This window comes from Neophocaena asiaeorientalis, unplaced genomic scaffold (assembly GCF_003031525.2).
Source record: "Neophocaena asiaeorientalis asiaeorientalis breed wild unplaced genomic scaffold, Neophocaena_asiaeorientalis_V1.1 scaffold204, whole genome shotgun sequence".
In the NCBI taxonomy this organism is placed as follows: Eukaryota; Metazoa; Chordata; class Mammalia; order Artiodactyla; family Phocoenidae; genus Neophocaena; species Neophocaena asiaeorientalis.
The window spans coordinates 55,859-73,653 of NW_020173922.1; the positions used below are offsets into that span (position 1 = coordinate 55,859).

At 38.1% G+C, this 17,795-nt stretch overlaps 1 protein-coding gene across 1 annotated transcript in view; it reads right to left on the reverse strand.

Moving 5' to 3' along the window:
• Nucleotides 1-14,261, reverse strand: part of CDKL3 (cyclin dependent kinase like 3) — a 47,148-nt gene extending 32,887 nt beyond the window's left edge. Inside the window, exons 1-4 of the mRNA XM_024752334.1 lie at nucleotides 13,979-14,261; nucleotides 13,515-13,697; nucleotides 10,001-10,195; nucleotides 1,866-2,044 (exon numbers count right to left, since the gene is read on the reverse strand). Coding sequence (XP_024608102.1) covers nucleotides 1,866-2,044; nucleotides 10,001-10,195; nucleotides 13,515-13,679 — 539 coding nt within the window. The 5' untranslated portion in view covers nucleotides 13,680-13,697; nucleotides 13,979-14,261. The remainder of the gene's footprint in view (nucleotides 1-1,865; nucleotides 2,045-10,000; nucleotides 10,196-13,514; nucleotides 13,698-13,978) is intronic.
• Between the last annotated feature and the right edge of the window lie 3,534 nt (nucleotides 14,262-17,795).

Sequence of the window (17,795 nt, forward strand, 5' to 3'; positions counted from 1 at the left end):
ACATAGAAGGTTTTCTGGGGTAGCCTGCAAAATTCTATTTTTCCATCTGGTGATGGAAGTATACATTTGTTGTGTGAGCTTTTCTTGTATCTGTGTTTTATTTTACATGTTTTAAAATGTAAAGATGTTAAAATTTAACATGTTTTAAAAACTCACTAGCAAATTTATTTCAAACTCAATGTGAAGCCTTGCATTAGAATCTAAACTGACTATATACAAGGCATCAATTTTGGCTCTCTAGAATACAAGAGATTACACCTATCCTCAAGGAATTTATCTTTCAGCAAGAAGAATATTTTAAAAAGAGATAGATAGAACTAGGCCATATTAAATATTAACTGGCACAAAATCTACATATAATGTACAACAGGATTTAGAGAAGGATATGATTTGGGGGCAAGGGATAGGAATAAGGGGGTACATCAGGAAAGGAATTTAAGTAAATATCACCAACAGGTAAAACTGGGAGAGATCTTACAGAGGCTACATTGATTGAGCATTTACTGTTTTTTCATTTTTCTCATTCATTAAATCATTTAATCCTCACAATAAACCTATGAAACTTGCTCCATTATTATTTCCATTATACAGATAAAGTAACTGAGGCACAGAGGTGGTCTGCATATGGTATCAGTGATAAGTACAGTTGAAAACATACCCTGGATAGACTTTGGGTAAATTAGTTTACTTTTCTTAGTAAACTTACTCACTTTCTTACTTTTTTAGTGTCTTACTCACTACCTGCCTTAGTGTGTCATCTTATTTGAAATGGGGATAAAATACTAGCACCTTCATCCGAGGGTTGTTGTGAAAATTAGATAATTTAATGCATGTAAAGCATTTAGAACAGTCTCTAGCTTTAAAATAAGTACTTAATGATATTAGATTTTTTAAAAATTATTTATTTATTTACTTATTTATGGCTGCATTGGGTCTTTGTTGCTCCGCGTGGGCTTTCTCTCTAGTTGCGGTGAGCGAGGGCTACTCTTCATTGCCGTACACGGGCTTCTCATGGCGGTGGCTTCTCTTGTTGCAGAGCACAGGCTCTAGGAGTGTGGGTTTCGGTAGTGTGGCACGTGGGCTCAGTAGTTGTGGCTCACAGGCTCTAGAGCACAGGCTCGGTAGCTGTGGTGCACAGGCTTAGTTGCTCTGCGGCATGTGGGATCTTCCCGGACCAGGGCTTGAACCCGTGTTCCCTGTATTGGCAGGTGGATTCTTAACCACTGCACCACCAGGGAAGCCCCGATGTTAGACATTATTATAATAACAGAACAACGGTTTCTAGGAAAAGCATGTGAGAATTATCCCCACTCCCATTTCTTGTATTCAGTTGTACAACTTGGTCCCTTTGGTCTTCAAGATTCATTATTTGTTTATTAGATTGTTGTTTCCTATACTGTTTCGCAATAGACTGAGACCTTTCTACTTTTTGAGGCATCTAGAACAGTTCAATTTAAAAATTATTTGCCAGTCTTTGCAAAGATTGTGCCGTATTCAAGAAGCAGGAAATCTGGCAGATCCTGTGGTAACACTGGCAGAGTATAGTAAATGTAGAGCCTACAGATAAGCAGAGAAGGCAACTCTGTTAAGAGTGGGGCACAGCTTAAAGCAAGCATGGATACAGCCTGAGGGGTGACTGCATAGGTCTTCTGGGGCTGGGGCCACTCAGCCCCAGAGGGCAAGCGTGGTAACGTCAATAGCAGGGCAGGTGCCTAGGGTCTCTCTGCTCTATTTTGGGGTGTCCCTTTTCTAGCCCAAACCCAGATGCAGAAGGCAGAGGGTGTCAGTAGTATGGGTGACAGATACACCAAGGGAAAAAAAGAGACGGCTAGGAAAGGCCAAGCAGGATTCCCAAATATACTTACTTTCCATAAGATGTATCTTTTAATACTAATTCTGGAGCTCTATACCAGCGTGTGGCCACATAGTCCGTATAAATGTCTCCAGGAGCTGCTAGCGTTCGTGCAAAACCAAAATCACAGAGTTTAGTAATTCCTGACTGGGATACTAAAATATTCTCAGGTTTTATATCTCGATGAATGATCTAAAAACAAACAGAAGATGCAATAGATTAAAATGAGGTTTCATTATCTAGAAAATCTCCCAACAATTACATAGAGAAAATCTAGCTAATTAAGACAGGAAAGCTATTTTCTTACCAAATGCAAATGATTAAGTACACAATGCAAAAGCTAAATAGTTACATACTTTCAGTTCTTGCCCCATCCATCATCTCCAAAGCCAAGAAAACAGACATAATACTGAAAAGGTAAATCACATTCGTAAAAGGAAAAGTAATTAAAAGAACTTAATGGAAAAAGTTTAACTTTCCTTTAACCCAATGCCACACTCCAAGTACTGCTCTTTCTCTCATTTCCTTCGCAGCTAAACTTCTCGAAGACATTATTTTTACTTTCTTCACTTTCTGTCTGACCACTCATTCACTCCTCAAGGTAATGCAATCTGTCTTCTGCTCCCACATTCAAACTGCCCTAGCCAAAGTCATCAACATCCTTGTTGCTACATCCAACACACACCCCTCAATACATACCTTACTTGGTATCTTAGTGTAAAAGATATCAACCAGTCTTCCATTCCTGACTTCTGGGACCTAAAATTCCCCAGTCTCCTCCTATGGCAGTTCCTTTTTCTCTATCTGTCCGTAAATGTAGGGTTCTGGTCTTAGGCTTTTCTTCTCTTACATCTTGTTTCCTGCACAATCTCAACTACTTTTTTTTTTTTTTTTAGCACTTTCTTCACTTGGTTATGGGAACACCATATTCTTTTGGGCTTCTTCCCATCTATTGGCTGTTCCATCTCAATCTCACCTACTATTACAGCCCTAGTAACTATCCATAAACTGATGACTTCCGTATTTCTATCTTTCCTGGTTTCCACAAGGAATGGAAGTCCACAAGAAGTCCCACAGGGCTGAACCACACATCCCACAAACTCAGCAAATCCAAAACTAAACGCATCATCTTTTCTCCCAAACTCATTTGTTCTCAACAGTCCTTTAGCTCAGCAAATGGGACCAACATAGATCCCATGGCTCAAGCCAGAAATCAAGGCACTTTTCTCCCTCAGGTTCCATACTCTCTCAACCTGTCTACTTCTCTCCCTAGTTCAAGTTCCCTCAGTTCTCTCATCAAAATTACTAGCTTACCAAATGGTCTCCCTGAATTCACTCTAATCCCCTCCAATCCATTGTCCACAGTGAAATCACAGTACTATTTTAAAATCACATGTATGATTATGTCACTCCTTCAAGGATTCCCTACCCGACAGGATAAATTTGAAGCTATGTAAAATGGCTGGTAAGGCCTTATAGGATTTGGTCTCTGCTCACATTCTCAATGTCCCTTCGCTAGCCTATTGAATATTAGCTTCCCAATTCTCCAGGTTTGTGTCATCATTTTTTGCATTTGCTAATGCTGTTCTAACCGCCTAGAACACTTTGCTTGGCCAACTATTTCCTCAGGTCTCAGCTGAGATGTTCCTATTAGATGTTCCTTCTATATGTTCTCACATTATTCTGCACTTCTCCCTTCACAGCATTTGTCATGCTTATTATTAATTGCCTATTTACTTTTTTGTCACTCCCGTTAGACTGTAAGTTCCATGAGGGCAAGATGTATGTCTGTTTTGTTCAGGCTATATCGCCAGGGCCCAGTACAATGCCTAAAACAAAGAAGGCATTTAAAATCTTTATCAAATGTATTAAGCATATTCTCATCACCAGAAAAGTATCATAACACGAGTGAAAATATCTTGGTGACAGAAATCTGGGATCTTTCCTTTTTTATACAACTTGCTGCTATTAGCCTTTGGGGTTGGCTCTTGTTCTGCCTCACTCTTCCTCCTAAACGGCCAAATAATTAATTTAGGGTAATGAGTCACCTTAAAGGAGACATCTATAAAACTACATTAGTCCTGTTTTACTTCTACAACTTTTATTGAGTGACTACTATATGCCAGGCACTATACCAAGATCTGAGGATATAACATGAGAAAAAATAGACATGGAAAAGCACATTAAGATACCACTTCACATATTCTGCCTACTACACATCCATCACCCTCTTCCTCAGTGCTCTAAACATGGGGGAGAAAGATTCACTCAGCTGATGTCCTGATGTTCTCGCTCGTTTTAACAACTAACACCATGACTACATGCAGAACTCTATCCTTGAGAATCAAGCACTCTCTGAATCCCAACTTTTAAAATTCTGTGTTTTGACAACATCCTCCTTGGTCTTCCACAATCACTGAGACCTCTATAAACACAGTATTTCTTTCTATGTGTCTAGATCTTCTTTAATTTCTCTCATCAACGTTTAATAGTTTTCAATGTATAGGTCTTATATACCTTTTGTCAGATTTTCTCTAAGTATTTTATATTTTTGATGCTGTTACAATGGTATTTTTAATTTCAATTTCTGATTGTTGCTAATACACAGAAATACAATTAATTTCAGTACATTGATTTGTATCCTACAACCTTGATAAACTTACAAGTTAGTTCTCTTAATTTTGTTGTAGATTCCATAGAATTTCCTACATAGATGATCATGTCATCTGTGAATAAAGACAGTTTTACTACTCAAAAAAAAAAAAAAGATACCACTTCACACCCACTGGAATAGCTATGATTGAAAGACAATAACAGGAAGATGCAGAAAAACTGGAATACATTGTTGATGGGGATGTAAAATGGTACAACCACTTTGGAAAAAGTTTGGTAGTTTCTTTAAAAAGTTGAAACATAAACTAACCATGTGATGCAGTAGTATTCTTAGCTTGTCCTATTTCTATTGCTCTCTCCCCAGCTTCTGGTAGCTTTGTAAACCAACAGCCCGCCAAATCATGGTGAAAACTAGCAGCCTAGCAGCCACCAGAGGGAGTAGAATAGGGCTGTATCTCCTCCAAAGCGCCATCCCCAGGTAATAGTCATTATTTGACATGTCTGGCAGATCACTGGAAAATCGCACTAGAAGTCTTGTCTTTACTGACCTAACTCAGAGCTGGCCCAAGCAATCAGCCTTCTTAGCAGCCACTATATAACATTATAGCCACCTGAGGAAGCTATAACAGGACAAACAACAAGCTGACCAAAATACTTAACTAAAAAGAAAGGCTGTTTAGAATGGATAAACAACAAGGTCCTAATGTATAGCACAGGGAACTATATTCAATATCTTGCATGATAAACCATAATGGAAAAGAATATAAAAAAGCATGTCTCTATGCGTATAACTGAGTCACTTTGCTGCACAGCAGAGATTGCCGCAACATTGTAAATCAACTATACTTCAATTAAAAAACAAAAGAAAGGCTGGAGTTGAAAGGTATTATAAAGTTTAAGCACAAATTGTGGTGAGACTAACAGGTTCAAATCCCTACTTTACCCCTGGATATTGTGAGAGTGGGGCAAGATTCATAAACATGGCTTCTTCATCTATAAATGGGGGTGAAATAAATACATATTTCCTAGTGTGGTTTTGAAGAATATGCCATTACGTATGCCTTAATATCTGTAAAACACTGAAAACGTTTAAAATAGCGCCTCATGCATGCTGCCATAAAAATGTTGATTACTATTATGATTCTTCTGTAAAAAAGAATTGAAGACATTCTCTGTGTTCTGACATGGTGTGACCTCCAAGATATAATGTTAAGTTAAAACAAAATATGTGTGTAAAACAAGAGAAAAGAAAGAAAGAAAAGCTGGGAGTGAGATGTCCGTAAAGGGTTTGAAAAGTTCCAACATATTCCTGAGAATCATGAAGGGTACATGCACAGCTGTGCACACACCCAGGGAAGACCTGAGATTGTCCCTAAGCTCTCAAGACTGGCGGACTTTAAGGTTCTACACAAGCAGGAAGGTAAGGCTAAGGCAGAATTGTAAACTGCCTGCCTGAACATTGAAGACATGGCCCAACACAGATAAAGAGCCCTCAGTAAATATGGCTGAGAGATTTACTGGTTTCAAGAATTGAAGGAAATTTCTGTCCAAACCTTAGCTGACCACTAAACTAAATGAGCAGAGATTTTAGTGGTCACACGTGATAAACAATTCAGACTTCACAGAATTAGTTCAGCAAAGTAACTAAACAAATAGCAAAAACTACAAACCCTGAGAGATGGGAAATTCTGACTTCCAGAGTTAACACATATTATTTTAAATGTCCAGTTTTCAACAAAAAATTAAATGTCCAAAAAAAATCCCCCCAAATAGGTGTGCAAAGAAACAAATATGGCCATGCACAGGAAAAAAAAAAAAAAAAGCAGTCAATAAGAAGCTTCCCCTGAAGAAGCCCAAACATTGAAGCCACTAGACAAAGACTATAATTGGCTATTTTAAATATGTTCAAGGTTAAAGGAAACCATGTCTAAAGAACTAAAGTATGAACACATCTCACCACATAAAGGATATCAGTAAAGAGAAAGAAATGATTTTTAAAAAAACCACTATCGAGAAGGCAAAAAGGCAATCCACAGAATGGGAGAAAATATTTGCAAATCACATATCTGATAAGGATCTAGTATCCAAAATACAGAAAATACAACTCGACAATAGAAAAACAAATAATCCAATTTAAATATGGGCAAAGGACTTGAAGAGACATTTCTTCAAAGAAGATATACAAATATAAACTTGCCTATTCTGGATTTTTCATTTAAATGGAATTTATACTTATGTCTTTTGCGTTTTGACTTTTTTCATTCAACATAATGTTCTCAAGGTTCACTCATTTTGTAGCACGTATCAGTACTTCATTCCTTTTTGTGTTTGAATAAATCCCACTGTAGGGTTGTACTGCATTTTGTTTATCCATTCATCAGCTAATATACATTTGAGTTGTTTCTACTTTTTGGCTACTTTGCATAATGCTGCTATGAACATTCCTGGGCAGGTTTCTATGTGAACATATGTTATCAATTCTCTTGGGTAGATACCTAGGAGTAAATGTGCTGGGTCATATGGTAATTCTATGTTTAACTTTTCGAGGAACTGCCAAGCTGTTTTCCATAGCAGCTGCACCATTTTACATTACCACCAGCAGTGTATGAGGGTTCCAATTTCTCTACTTCCTTGCCAGCATTCATTCTTGTCTGTTTTTTAAATTACAGCTAGACTACTGGGTGTGAAATGGTACCTCATTGTGATTTTGATATGCATTACCATAATGACTCAGGATATTGAGCATCATTTCATGTGCTATCAGCCATTTTTATTTCTTCTTTGGAGAAATGTCTATTGAGTCCTTTGCCCATTTTTAAATTGGGCTGTCTTTTTATGTTGAATCGTATTTTATATATCCTGGATACTAGTTGCTTATCAGATATATGATTTGCAAATATTTTCTCCCATTGTGTGAACTGTCTTTTTACTTTCTTGATGGTGCCCTTTGATGCACAAAGTTTTTAATTTTCATGAAGTCCAATTTGTCTTTTTCTTTGATTGTTTTTGATGCATTAATACATGATCACACACAGATTTACACCTATGTTTTCTTCTGAGTTTTAGCTCTTATGTTTAGGTTTTTGATCCATTTCAACTTAATTTTTGTATATGGTGTGAACTATCAGACTTTGGATTCAATGAGTTTAATTCTCCTTTATTTTGTAGTGAAATGCTCCAAAACTACATAGAACTCCATATTACAATGATTTATAATAACTCTGCTCCATATGCTTGAATATTTTTGTTTAATTTTTTTTTTCCGCTGCACCATGCAGCTTGTGGCATCTTAGTTCCCTGACCAGGGATCGAACCCTGGCCCATGGCAGTGAAAGCACAGAGTTCTAACCACTGGACCACCAGGGAATTCCCCTTGAATTTTTTTGACTATTGATTCACTTTCTTTGTTAGTTTTAAGATCATTTATATTTTTTTCCATTTGGATTCCATTAAGGTATTTTTGTTTGTTTTAGTGAACTATTGTTGACTTACAATATTGTGTTAGCTTCAGATGTACAGCGAAGTGATTCAGTTACATACATTTTTTTCAGATTATTTTCCATTATAGGTTATTACAAGATATTGAATATAGTTCCCTGGGCTATACAGTAAATCTTTGTTGTTTATCTATTTTATAGTAGTTTGTTATCTGTCAATCCCATACTCCCAATTTATCCCTCCCTCCCTTTCCCCTTTGGTAACCATAGTTATGTTTTCTACGTCTGTGAGCCTGTTTCTGTTTTGAATATAGATTCATTAGTATTATTTTTAAGATCCCACACATAAGTGATATCATGTATTTGTCTTTCTCTGATTTAACTTAGTATATTCTCTAGGTCCATCCATGTTGCTGCAAATGGCAAATACCTCATCCTTTTTATGGCTTAATAATATTATATATATATATCTATTTAGATATAGATATATCATCTGCCTAAACCAATCATCTGTTGATAGACACTTGGGTTGTTTCCCTATGTGCTTGAATTTAAACACCCATATAAGTTCAAAATTGTTACTTTAGTTTTACCTCCTCTTTGAAGTTTTCTACTCTCAGTCTAGACCATACTGGTGTCTTCCATTATTCAACAAATATTTTTAAAGTCTACTACAGGCAAGACACTATAGGGATACAGATAACATATAACTATTCCTGACTCCTTATCTGCACTATTTAATAAGCACTTAAAACACACCTAGTGTTAAACACTACCTACTACCTAATTTGATTTTTATAAAAAATCTGTGAGGTACTACAGTATCATTTTACAGATGAGGAAAATGAAGTTCAGAGAGGTTAGATAACTTCCTGGGGCCACAGAGTAATGGGACTACCACCTTTCATTGTGCAAGTGTGAACTCCACAAGTTGTGTGGTTATCCATACATAAACTGGTGGGTGAAAATCCAGGACAGTCTGATTCCAAGGACTGTATGCTCTTAACTATTACATTATACTGCCCCCCCATGGATCCAGTCAGCAAGGAAATTACAATCTGAATTTCCAGTTGCTATCACAACCGTATTTTTCAAAGCTGCAACATGAGATGCACTATTACCAAGACAGCAAATTAAACATTAAGGTATCTGAAAAAGCCTAGGGTATATAGATGTTATGCCTATATCACTTACTAATAAAACTATTTTTGAAGCTTGTACTGTTATTTCACAAACATACATCTAACTTTACAGAAAGTAGAGCTCATGTTGCGAACAAAGTATGTCCATAAAAACCTGCTGAGATAAACATTAACTAAACAATGCTAAAAGGCAGCACTAAAAATCAACAGTTGATCTTCTTTCCTTTCTTGACTTAAATGACACGGTTCTACACCCCTCAGCCACTTTATTTCTCTCTGTTCTTTCCCTAAAGGCATCCACCTTCTCTTGCCATTCCCCTGGCCTAGTTTCCAGTTCCTACCTCCAAACCTCCCTTCATCTGAGCTGGCTTGACTTTCGATGTTTTAATGTACTTTTATTAATAAAAGATGCCCCAGTTGACTGTTGATTCCTCTATACCTCCTTTAGCATCCCATAGTTGGTCTGCCCTATAGTTATATTATGCGTTCAATACGTTTTTTGGTTCTGCAACTGAATTATAAGGTAGTAACTCCCCTGACCTCTCCATTTTCAGGATGTCAATTAATATTGTCCAGAAAAATAATTTTAACAACTTTCATAAAAACAGAACAATGTTTAAAGGGCACTTACAATTCATATTCATCCTACAGTTTGGCTTATTTTTAAGCACTTACATTTTTTTTTTAACATCTTTATTGGAGTATAATAGCTTTACGTTGTTGTGCTAGTTTCTGCTGTATAACAAAGTGAATCAGCTATACGTATACATATACCCCCATATCCCCTCCCTCTTGCGTCTCTCTCCCACCCTCCCTATCCCACCCCTCTAGGTGGTCACAAAGCACGAAGCTGATCTCCCTGTGCTACGCGGCTGCTTCCCACTAGCTATCTATTTTACATTTGGTAGTGTATATATGTCAATGCCACTCTCTCACTTCGTCCCAGAAGCACTTACATTATTATTGTGAAGATATTCAATTGCTCGAAGAATCTGGAAGAGGTATTTTCTAAGTCGTTTACTCTCTAGTCCATGACAATAATGTTGTAACTCATCTAATACTGTGTGGTCAATAAATTCAAACACCAAATGAATTTTCTTTTTCTGTCTAAAAACTTCAATCAGATTGACCAGGTTTTCATGACGAAATTGCTATTAACAAGAGAAATGGATTTTTAGTATTTCATGCACCATAATTTGCACATATAAGACCCATATAATTTTTAAAAGAAGAAATATTCTCTGCTTCTTTTCCTCCATGCATTTCAATAAAAATTTCTCAACTGGTTTGCTTACATTCCTATTTTTTTTAATGTTAATTTATTTAATAATTAATATTTATAGAAAAGAGGGAGATGTATTGCTTTACTTCAAGTTGACATTTGGTTGCCTACTAAAACAATTCAGAGTTAATGTACTAAAATGTAACTTGGTATTCTGCTAAGAGATATCTTCCTATCTTCTAAATTGGTTTGTGATTAAAAGGTCCTTATGATTTCAAATGAGCATGGATTCCAGTGCCACTGAGCATGTAATCTGAATTTACAGAAGTTAATTACTCTCTGAGATTTGTCCTGAATTCTCAAGAGTAAAATATAAGTTCCAGGTGGACGTTATAAATTCACCACACTGTAACAAAAGGGTATCAAAATATCCAGAAACTTTTCATATATGTGAGATACCAATTTATATCCATAGGAACTCTACATAAATATACAATTATTTGTGGGTATATTTTTGTTCATTGTCTGTAATATTCTATTAAGCAACCAAACACATTTTTAGAATGGTAAGCACTCACTGTCAAGATAATTTCAAAATGGCATGTATCAGCTTAGAAAACAAAAGAGGTTTATCATTTTATGCTGCTAATTCTATTTTTTAACACACTGAATTATAATCAATTCTCAAATATTTAACTTTCTCAAATTACCAAAAATATTTATTCATTTGGCTAAAAATTAAGGGGTATATTTTTGATGTTGGATTCATCAAAAAGCTACACTTGTAAGAAAAAAAGTTTGCCTTTATTTCAATGGCACAACATCCATTTTTCTACTTATCTGTACTAATATATAGACTAAATTCCTCAAGACATGACTAATAGAAAAACATGCCAAAATATAATGCCAGATTCCTTTCCTATTTTTGCTCCCAATCCAATTTCCCTGGTTGGTGGGGTGCCAGAGTGCTGCAGCAACAACATGCTGGCAGTAGCAAAAAAAAAAAAAGACTGCCTTTAGACATTATAATATTAATCCTTCAACTAAGGAAAATTACTGGTTTCTTGACCAGTCTTAATTTTAAAGGCAAAAGCAGATAAGGATGAATGCAAGTTAACAAGCATTAAGGAACATCCATCCAGGGGTAAGGAATCAGTGACTTTCTCAGATAAACCATAAAACCACTAGAAATACTCCATTATCCTTTTTCAGGTTGTTTACTTTTGTTTTCCTTTATAAATAGAAAACTTTTCTACAGATATTCTCACTAATTACTCTAACTGTAATTTATTTAATGAAATTCCAGTAGATAAAACTTTAGTTCTAATTAAGTCATTATGGCAGTGTTTTTAGACTAAGAATGTTAACTAATCCAAGAAATCTCTTGTGGAATTAGATCTGATGAAACTAAAAATTCTACAAGAAATAAGCCAATGAGAAAAAATAGTTAAGCTATCCCTAAATAGTTTGCATAATAGTTGTAATAGTACATTTTCAAATTCATCTCTGTGTTCTTGCCACATATTGGTTATTTTTACAAAACAATTAAGAAGAAAAAATAATTAGCTTAAATGCAACAAAGGTGAAGAAAGAGCAAAAGATATTGCCTGGGAAAATGTCTCCTAGTCAGATTTTCACTTACAGTGTACAAGTTGCCTTACAGTATTATTATGCTTTAGGTCATCAGGATAAGGACAGGTATCGCTCACAAAATCATAACATCTTTACTGACTTTAACTTTCCTTTTCATTGTCTAGAAATAGAGCAGTTCCAACAATCTACACATGCCTAATATATTTCTTCTATTTAGAAAGCAAATTGATCGATCATATCTAATATAGACTTACAAAGAAAGAAGAGAATATTACTTTTGTATCAGATAAAAAAGAACAAGAATAGTATCTGTTTTCTTCATCACATGTAAAAACATCTAGGCAATGAACCTTAAAGCATCTAGATAAATGCCAATAAACAAAATACATATGTATATTTATTTTTAAAATCACTAGTTTTGTACCCTATTGCCAATGAATCTTAATGCTCCTTTCTTTACACTCCTGAGGTCTTTCCACTCAGTGGACCAATCATACCTACGTGAAATTCTATCTTGTCCCCTGATCTCTCCTGTTATTGTTCTCCACCTCTAAACGCCTACCTATCATCTTTACTGCACTGTATTCCTGTCACCTCAAATTCAACATTTCTAAAACCGAACTAGTTCCCAAACCATGTCTCTTTTGGGTCTTTCATATTTCCATCAATGGTAGCAATCACTGAACCTCAAAGATACCTTTGATTCCCCTTCTGTTTCCTTCTACACTTTCATGTCTTCTTTAGTAATATATTATGTTCTAACTCTACTTTCCATTCAAATTGCTGCATTCTAGCAAGGACCCTCACATTTAACAGGATTCCTGAATTAAAAACACAACAGATCTCCCTATTTTTACTTTCTCAGTCCTCCAATCTATTCTAAAAAATAATGCTAGATTAATATTTACAGTTTCTTTACTCTGAATTCAAAACCTCGCGCCTCTCACAAAATCAAGTTTTGATTCCTTAGCCTAAAAGACAAGACTTTAAAACCTACCTCCAGCTTACTTCTCTAAAATCACCTCCTTCTATTCCATATAAGAAACTCTACAGGCAAATGCACTTTGTCCTTTCTGCTCTGCTCTTTGTCCTGCCTTCAGCCTCTCTGAGCTTATGCTGTTCCCCTAACCTGGAATACAACAGTCTCTCCCTCTTTCCTAAATTCTACATACCCTTTAAGGCCAAATTCATGTTCCATTTCCTCCAAGAAACATTCCCTACCCAACAGGACTTTGTGTTAATCACTTGGCTTTTATTATCAGCCACTTAATAGTCAGTATTATTTGTATATGCCCTCTTGTCTTTCTAATTAATAAAAGTCCTGAAGAGCAGGTACTGTCTTTTACATCATTATAGTCACAGCATCTGGCACAAAACACTGCACAAAGCAGACATTTTTACTAAGTATTATACCTGGATATTTCTGAATAATTATTTCACAATATTTGGCATAGCTTTTGTTACATTATACATAAGAACATATATCTAGTATCACTGTAAAATTACAAAACGTACACAGTAAGGTAAGCTATGACACTTGTTTTTCTATTATATGTCCAAATACATGTTAACTGAAATATTCATTATATAATTTTTTATTCCATAACAACTCCCCTTTTGACTTACAGAGAGCAATTAAGGCAAAAGAAGCAAACCTTTAGCAACTTTATTTCTCTCGTTGCAATTTTGTTGACAGACTTTTCTGGTTTCTCATAAAATATCTTAATGGCCACTATCTGCCCAGTATCCTTATGTTTACATTTCATGACTGTTCCATAACTTCCCTCTCCCACTTTTCCAAGGGTTTCATACATCTCCATTTTCAAGCCCAGCTTCTTCTTTATAAAAAGAAAGGGGGGGGGGGAGGAAGAAGGTTAAACATTTATACCTTTATTTATTCAAGGCGGATAATGCATTTCCACAATAAACCTATACTTAAAAATACGGAAACAGGAAAAGTAGGAATCTTTTCACAGATTCTGTTTGTCTTTGGGAACTCTGCCAGTTCGGCAGTAAGGGGTCCTTGTGGGGCTCTGGCCCCCACCAGAACTTGGGGAGCTTCCTGCTGTCAAGATCATTCCCACCAAGAGTTAAGATTCACTCACTACATGTCACCTACTCATCATGAGTGGGGTCCCCAACACGTCCAGTCATGCCCGCGTCAAATATGAGGTTCCCGCAAAGCTGCAGTCGCCAACAGGTCAATCCTTGGGGCCCAAGAAAACCTCGGTCCCACCCGCTCCTCAAACCAGGCGTCTTAGGGTCCCGGACCAGTGCCGCGACCTTTGCCCCTCAGTCGACCTCGTCCGGACAGCCGCCGCCGGTTCAGCCTCAGCCCATTCTGCAGTCCCGCCGGCCCGGCTCCGCGCAGTCTCAGCCGGGAACCAGACACCGACCCTACCTATCCAGTCAGCTCCCAACGGCCTGCTGCCATGGCAACGGTGCACCGGGCCTCTCGCTCGGGGCCTAGGGCGCAAGACCGGAACACCGGCCAGGCCCGAACCGGAAGGAAAAAGAGGGAACAAGCAGAAAAGGATTCCTGGTGGGCACTAACTGGAAGCCTCCTTGAGGGTGTAAGTGGCGAATACGAGCTGCTGTCGATCAAACTGGGGCCACTACACAAGGTTGGTTTTGAGCGGCGATGGGGGAGGGTCGCATTTTGACGGCAGCTTGAGTGACTGCAGATCCTCTAGGGAAGGGGAACCGGCGTGGAAGTTTATCCGACCTGCGTCTTACATGTCCCCAGGCCCGTGAACACTTGCCACTTGTGTCGGATCCTAAAAGGATGCCTGGTGTCACCAGGCAGAGATTTCTTGTAAAACGAGACTTCCAAGGAAGTCTTGTGTAATTATAGTTTTCTAAGTTACCTAGTTACGTTAATATTCCATAGATCTGATTTCGACCTCAGTTGTTGACATTCATCCTTAAAACAGAGATAAAACGATTCATCAATCAAGAACATTTCTTGAACACCTCTTATATGCTTAAAACATTTTTTTGAACTCATAGTAATCCTTTTAAAAAACTCCCTTCCTACATGTCAAAACTCTAAAAGTCCCTCTTGAAAAGCAAATAATTCAGAGGGCTCCACCTCCCCCACCCCCGCAAAAGAGGCCTTAATCTAATTGCTTAAGAACTAGACATGAGGTTCTGCTGGAGTGCCAGCCTCCAATGAATAAACTGAATATCACTGGAAGCGCCCAAGGAGTGCTGTCTTTGTTAGGGCTTTCATTTCTTTTTTCTGTAAAAAGAAGTTAAGTGTAAGAGGCCAAATCTCACTGTGCTGCTCGGAAATAAGATAAAGCACTATCACTATCCGGTAAATGCTAATCCAGTTGGTCTCACCCCACCATGCACGTTAAAATCACATCTACAGAGCTTTTTAAAAGGTCCCATCCCCAGAGATCCTGATTTAAATGAGTTAGGGTAAAGGAACTGGTATTTTAAAACCTTCCTAAGTGTTTTCTATGCTGCTAAGGTTTATACTGAGAGACGTGTGGGGGAGGAAGGAGAGGTGGTCATGGTTTTTTGCTTATCACCACCAAAATATTCAGAATTGTCTTTCCTTTTGAAAAGTTATTCAACCATGTTATAAAATACTTTCTATCTATGTATAAGAACATCATAGTAGGGCTTCCCTGGTGGCGCAGTGGTTGAGAATCTGCCTGCTAATGCAGGGGACACGGGTTCGAGCCCTGGTCTGGGAAGATCCCACATGCCGCGGAACAACTAGGCCCGTGAGCCACAACTACCGAGCCTGCACGTCTGGAGCCTGTGCTCCGCAACAAGAGAGGCCGCAATAGTGAGAGGCCCGCGCACCCCGATGAAGAGTGGCCCCCGCTTGCCACAACTAGAGAAAGCCCTTGCACAGAAACGAAGACCCAACACAGCCAAAAATAAATAAATTAAGAATAGAATTCTTTAAAAAAAAAAAGAATATCATAGTAAATCTTACAGTGGACCCAGACTTGCTGTAAAGCACATTTATTAAATATTTGTTGTTGGCTTAATATTGACAAGGGACAAAGCATGAATCAGAGTACCTGCTGTCAGTGAGCTCACAATCTAAAGCTACAGTCTCTACGGTATAAACTTATAGCTTTAAAACTATTCTTTCTACAAATAGGTTATAGCAGGCCTGGTAACCAGGACAGCCTATGATTCTTTCTTATACAGTAAAGCTCTAGGACTTAAATGAAATCTCCTCACTTGATTTTCTCAAAAGCGTTTCTTCATTTTGGAAAATCATAATCTGTAGATTTCCAAAACAATTATAATAAATTGCTAGACAAATGACATAATGGATTTTAAAATAAAAGTTTCTCTTTGGCATTTCACTGTAGGTAACCCTACCAGTGTGTCTTCATCCTTAGTTATAGGGAGTATAAGGGTTGCTGTGGCAGGAAGGCAAAAAAAATAAGAATATTCACCTTATTAGCGAACTACATTTGTGAATGCGTGTCTATCAAGAGTTAGGCCTGGCTAACTTGATTACCAAGGCAGTTATAAAAACAAGAGAAAGAATTCAGGGATTGAAGAAAGGGAGGTACCAGCAAAGTAGAGAACGTTAACCCTTTCTGGTTCCATGAAAGTATGGGCAACACTAAATTCCTCATTCTATCTTCCTGTAACACCTTGGGCTGAGGAATTGCCCCAATGGGTTAAAAGAGCTCAGAGTTCAGACCAGCAAAGCCCTGAAGAACAGAAATTGGCGGCAATAGAGGAAAGGAACTCAATGACTAGAAGTAATGTCAGAATCCCAATGGTCAACATCCCTGAGCCCCCTAGAGGCGGGGCGGGGGGGGACATTTCAGGTCATTTACTTGCTAGTGTAGAAAACCTGAAATAAGTTACTCAGGCTAGATACATAACCCCCACCCACGTTTGCATGCTCTCTGCCCCAGATCTGAATCACAATATTAGGTTTCTGTGACAACCAACCACCTATTGATAACACTCTCTTGCGATCAACCCATTTCCTGACTAATACGACGGTACCCTATTGTACACAAATCCACGGACTCACACAAAACCTCAAATAAGAGGAGACCCATAAAGGAAAAACAATTCCGTAATTCTATGGGGATTGTAAACAAATATTAGATAATGTATAAACGCGTTCTTTTATCTCTGCCCAGAATTTCCAACCCTGGAAACCCACTGCAATGCACATGCAGGATTTTTGGTGGCCCTAAGGAAGCATTTCAGGGGATTTTACTTAGTATGGGCCTCAGCATTGAGCTGGGGAAAACGGAGGTCCCTTCAGTGTTCCCCACATACCAGATTTGATAAGCCATTGAGCCAACTAGGGGGCATTTTAAGTTCAAATTATTTTTGGCTCTATTTTAAAGATTTAAGAAGCAAAACAAACTTTTGCTTCCGACACCACCTCATCAATTGCCGTTCATTGGACAAACTGGACGGAAAACTAATAAAGGTGTATACCCGCCCTCAGCCCCGTAAATTTAACTACCCGGTTCAAAGACCTGGCAGAAACTCGGACCCAGGCGACGCTCTCACGTGATCCGTTCTAATCGCGTCATAGGGACACGTGGTTCTAGATACTTCGTCCCCTCCCCCTCAGGCGTGGATTGTTGACAACACCGCCGGCAGTCACGTGACCTTACGTCATCGTACCTCCTTTCCCTGATATCTCTGGCCCCGGATGCGTCCCTCTCTCCCCACCCGGTTGAGCCTAAACTAGTAAAAGAGGGGGAAACTGGTTGGTGTTTCGGTTTCGGTATTTCTTAATCACAATCTCCAGCCTGAGCACAGAGAACAATAATTGGTCGATTCGTTCAGGAAGCCAAAATGGGTAGCGTCCTTGCTAAAGGGCTCCCATAACGAGCTCTCCTACGTCCCGTCCCCTTCTCCCCATCCCTCACTCCATGGTACTGGCGGAGGGCGGAGGGATCTGGAGGCGGCGGAGGGAGACG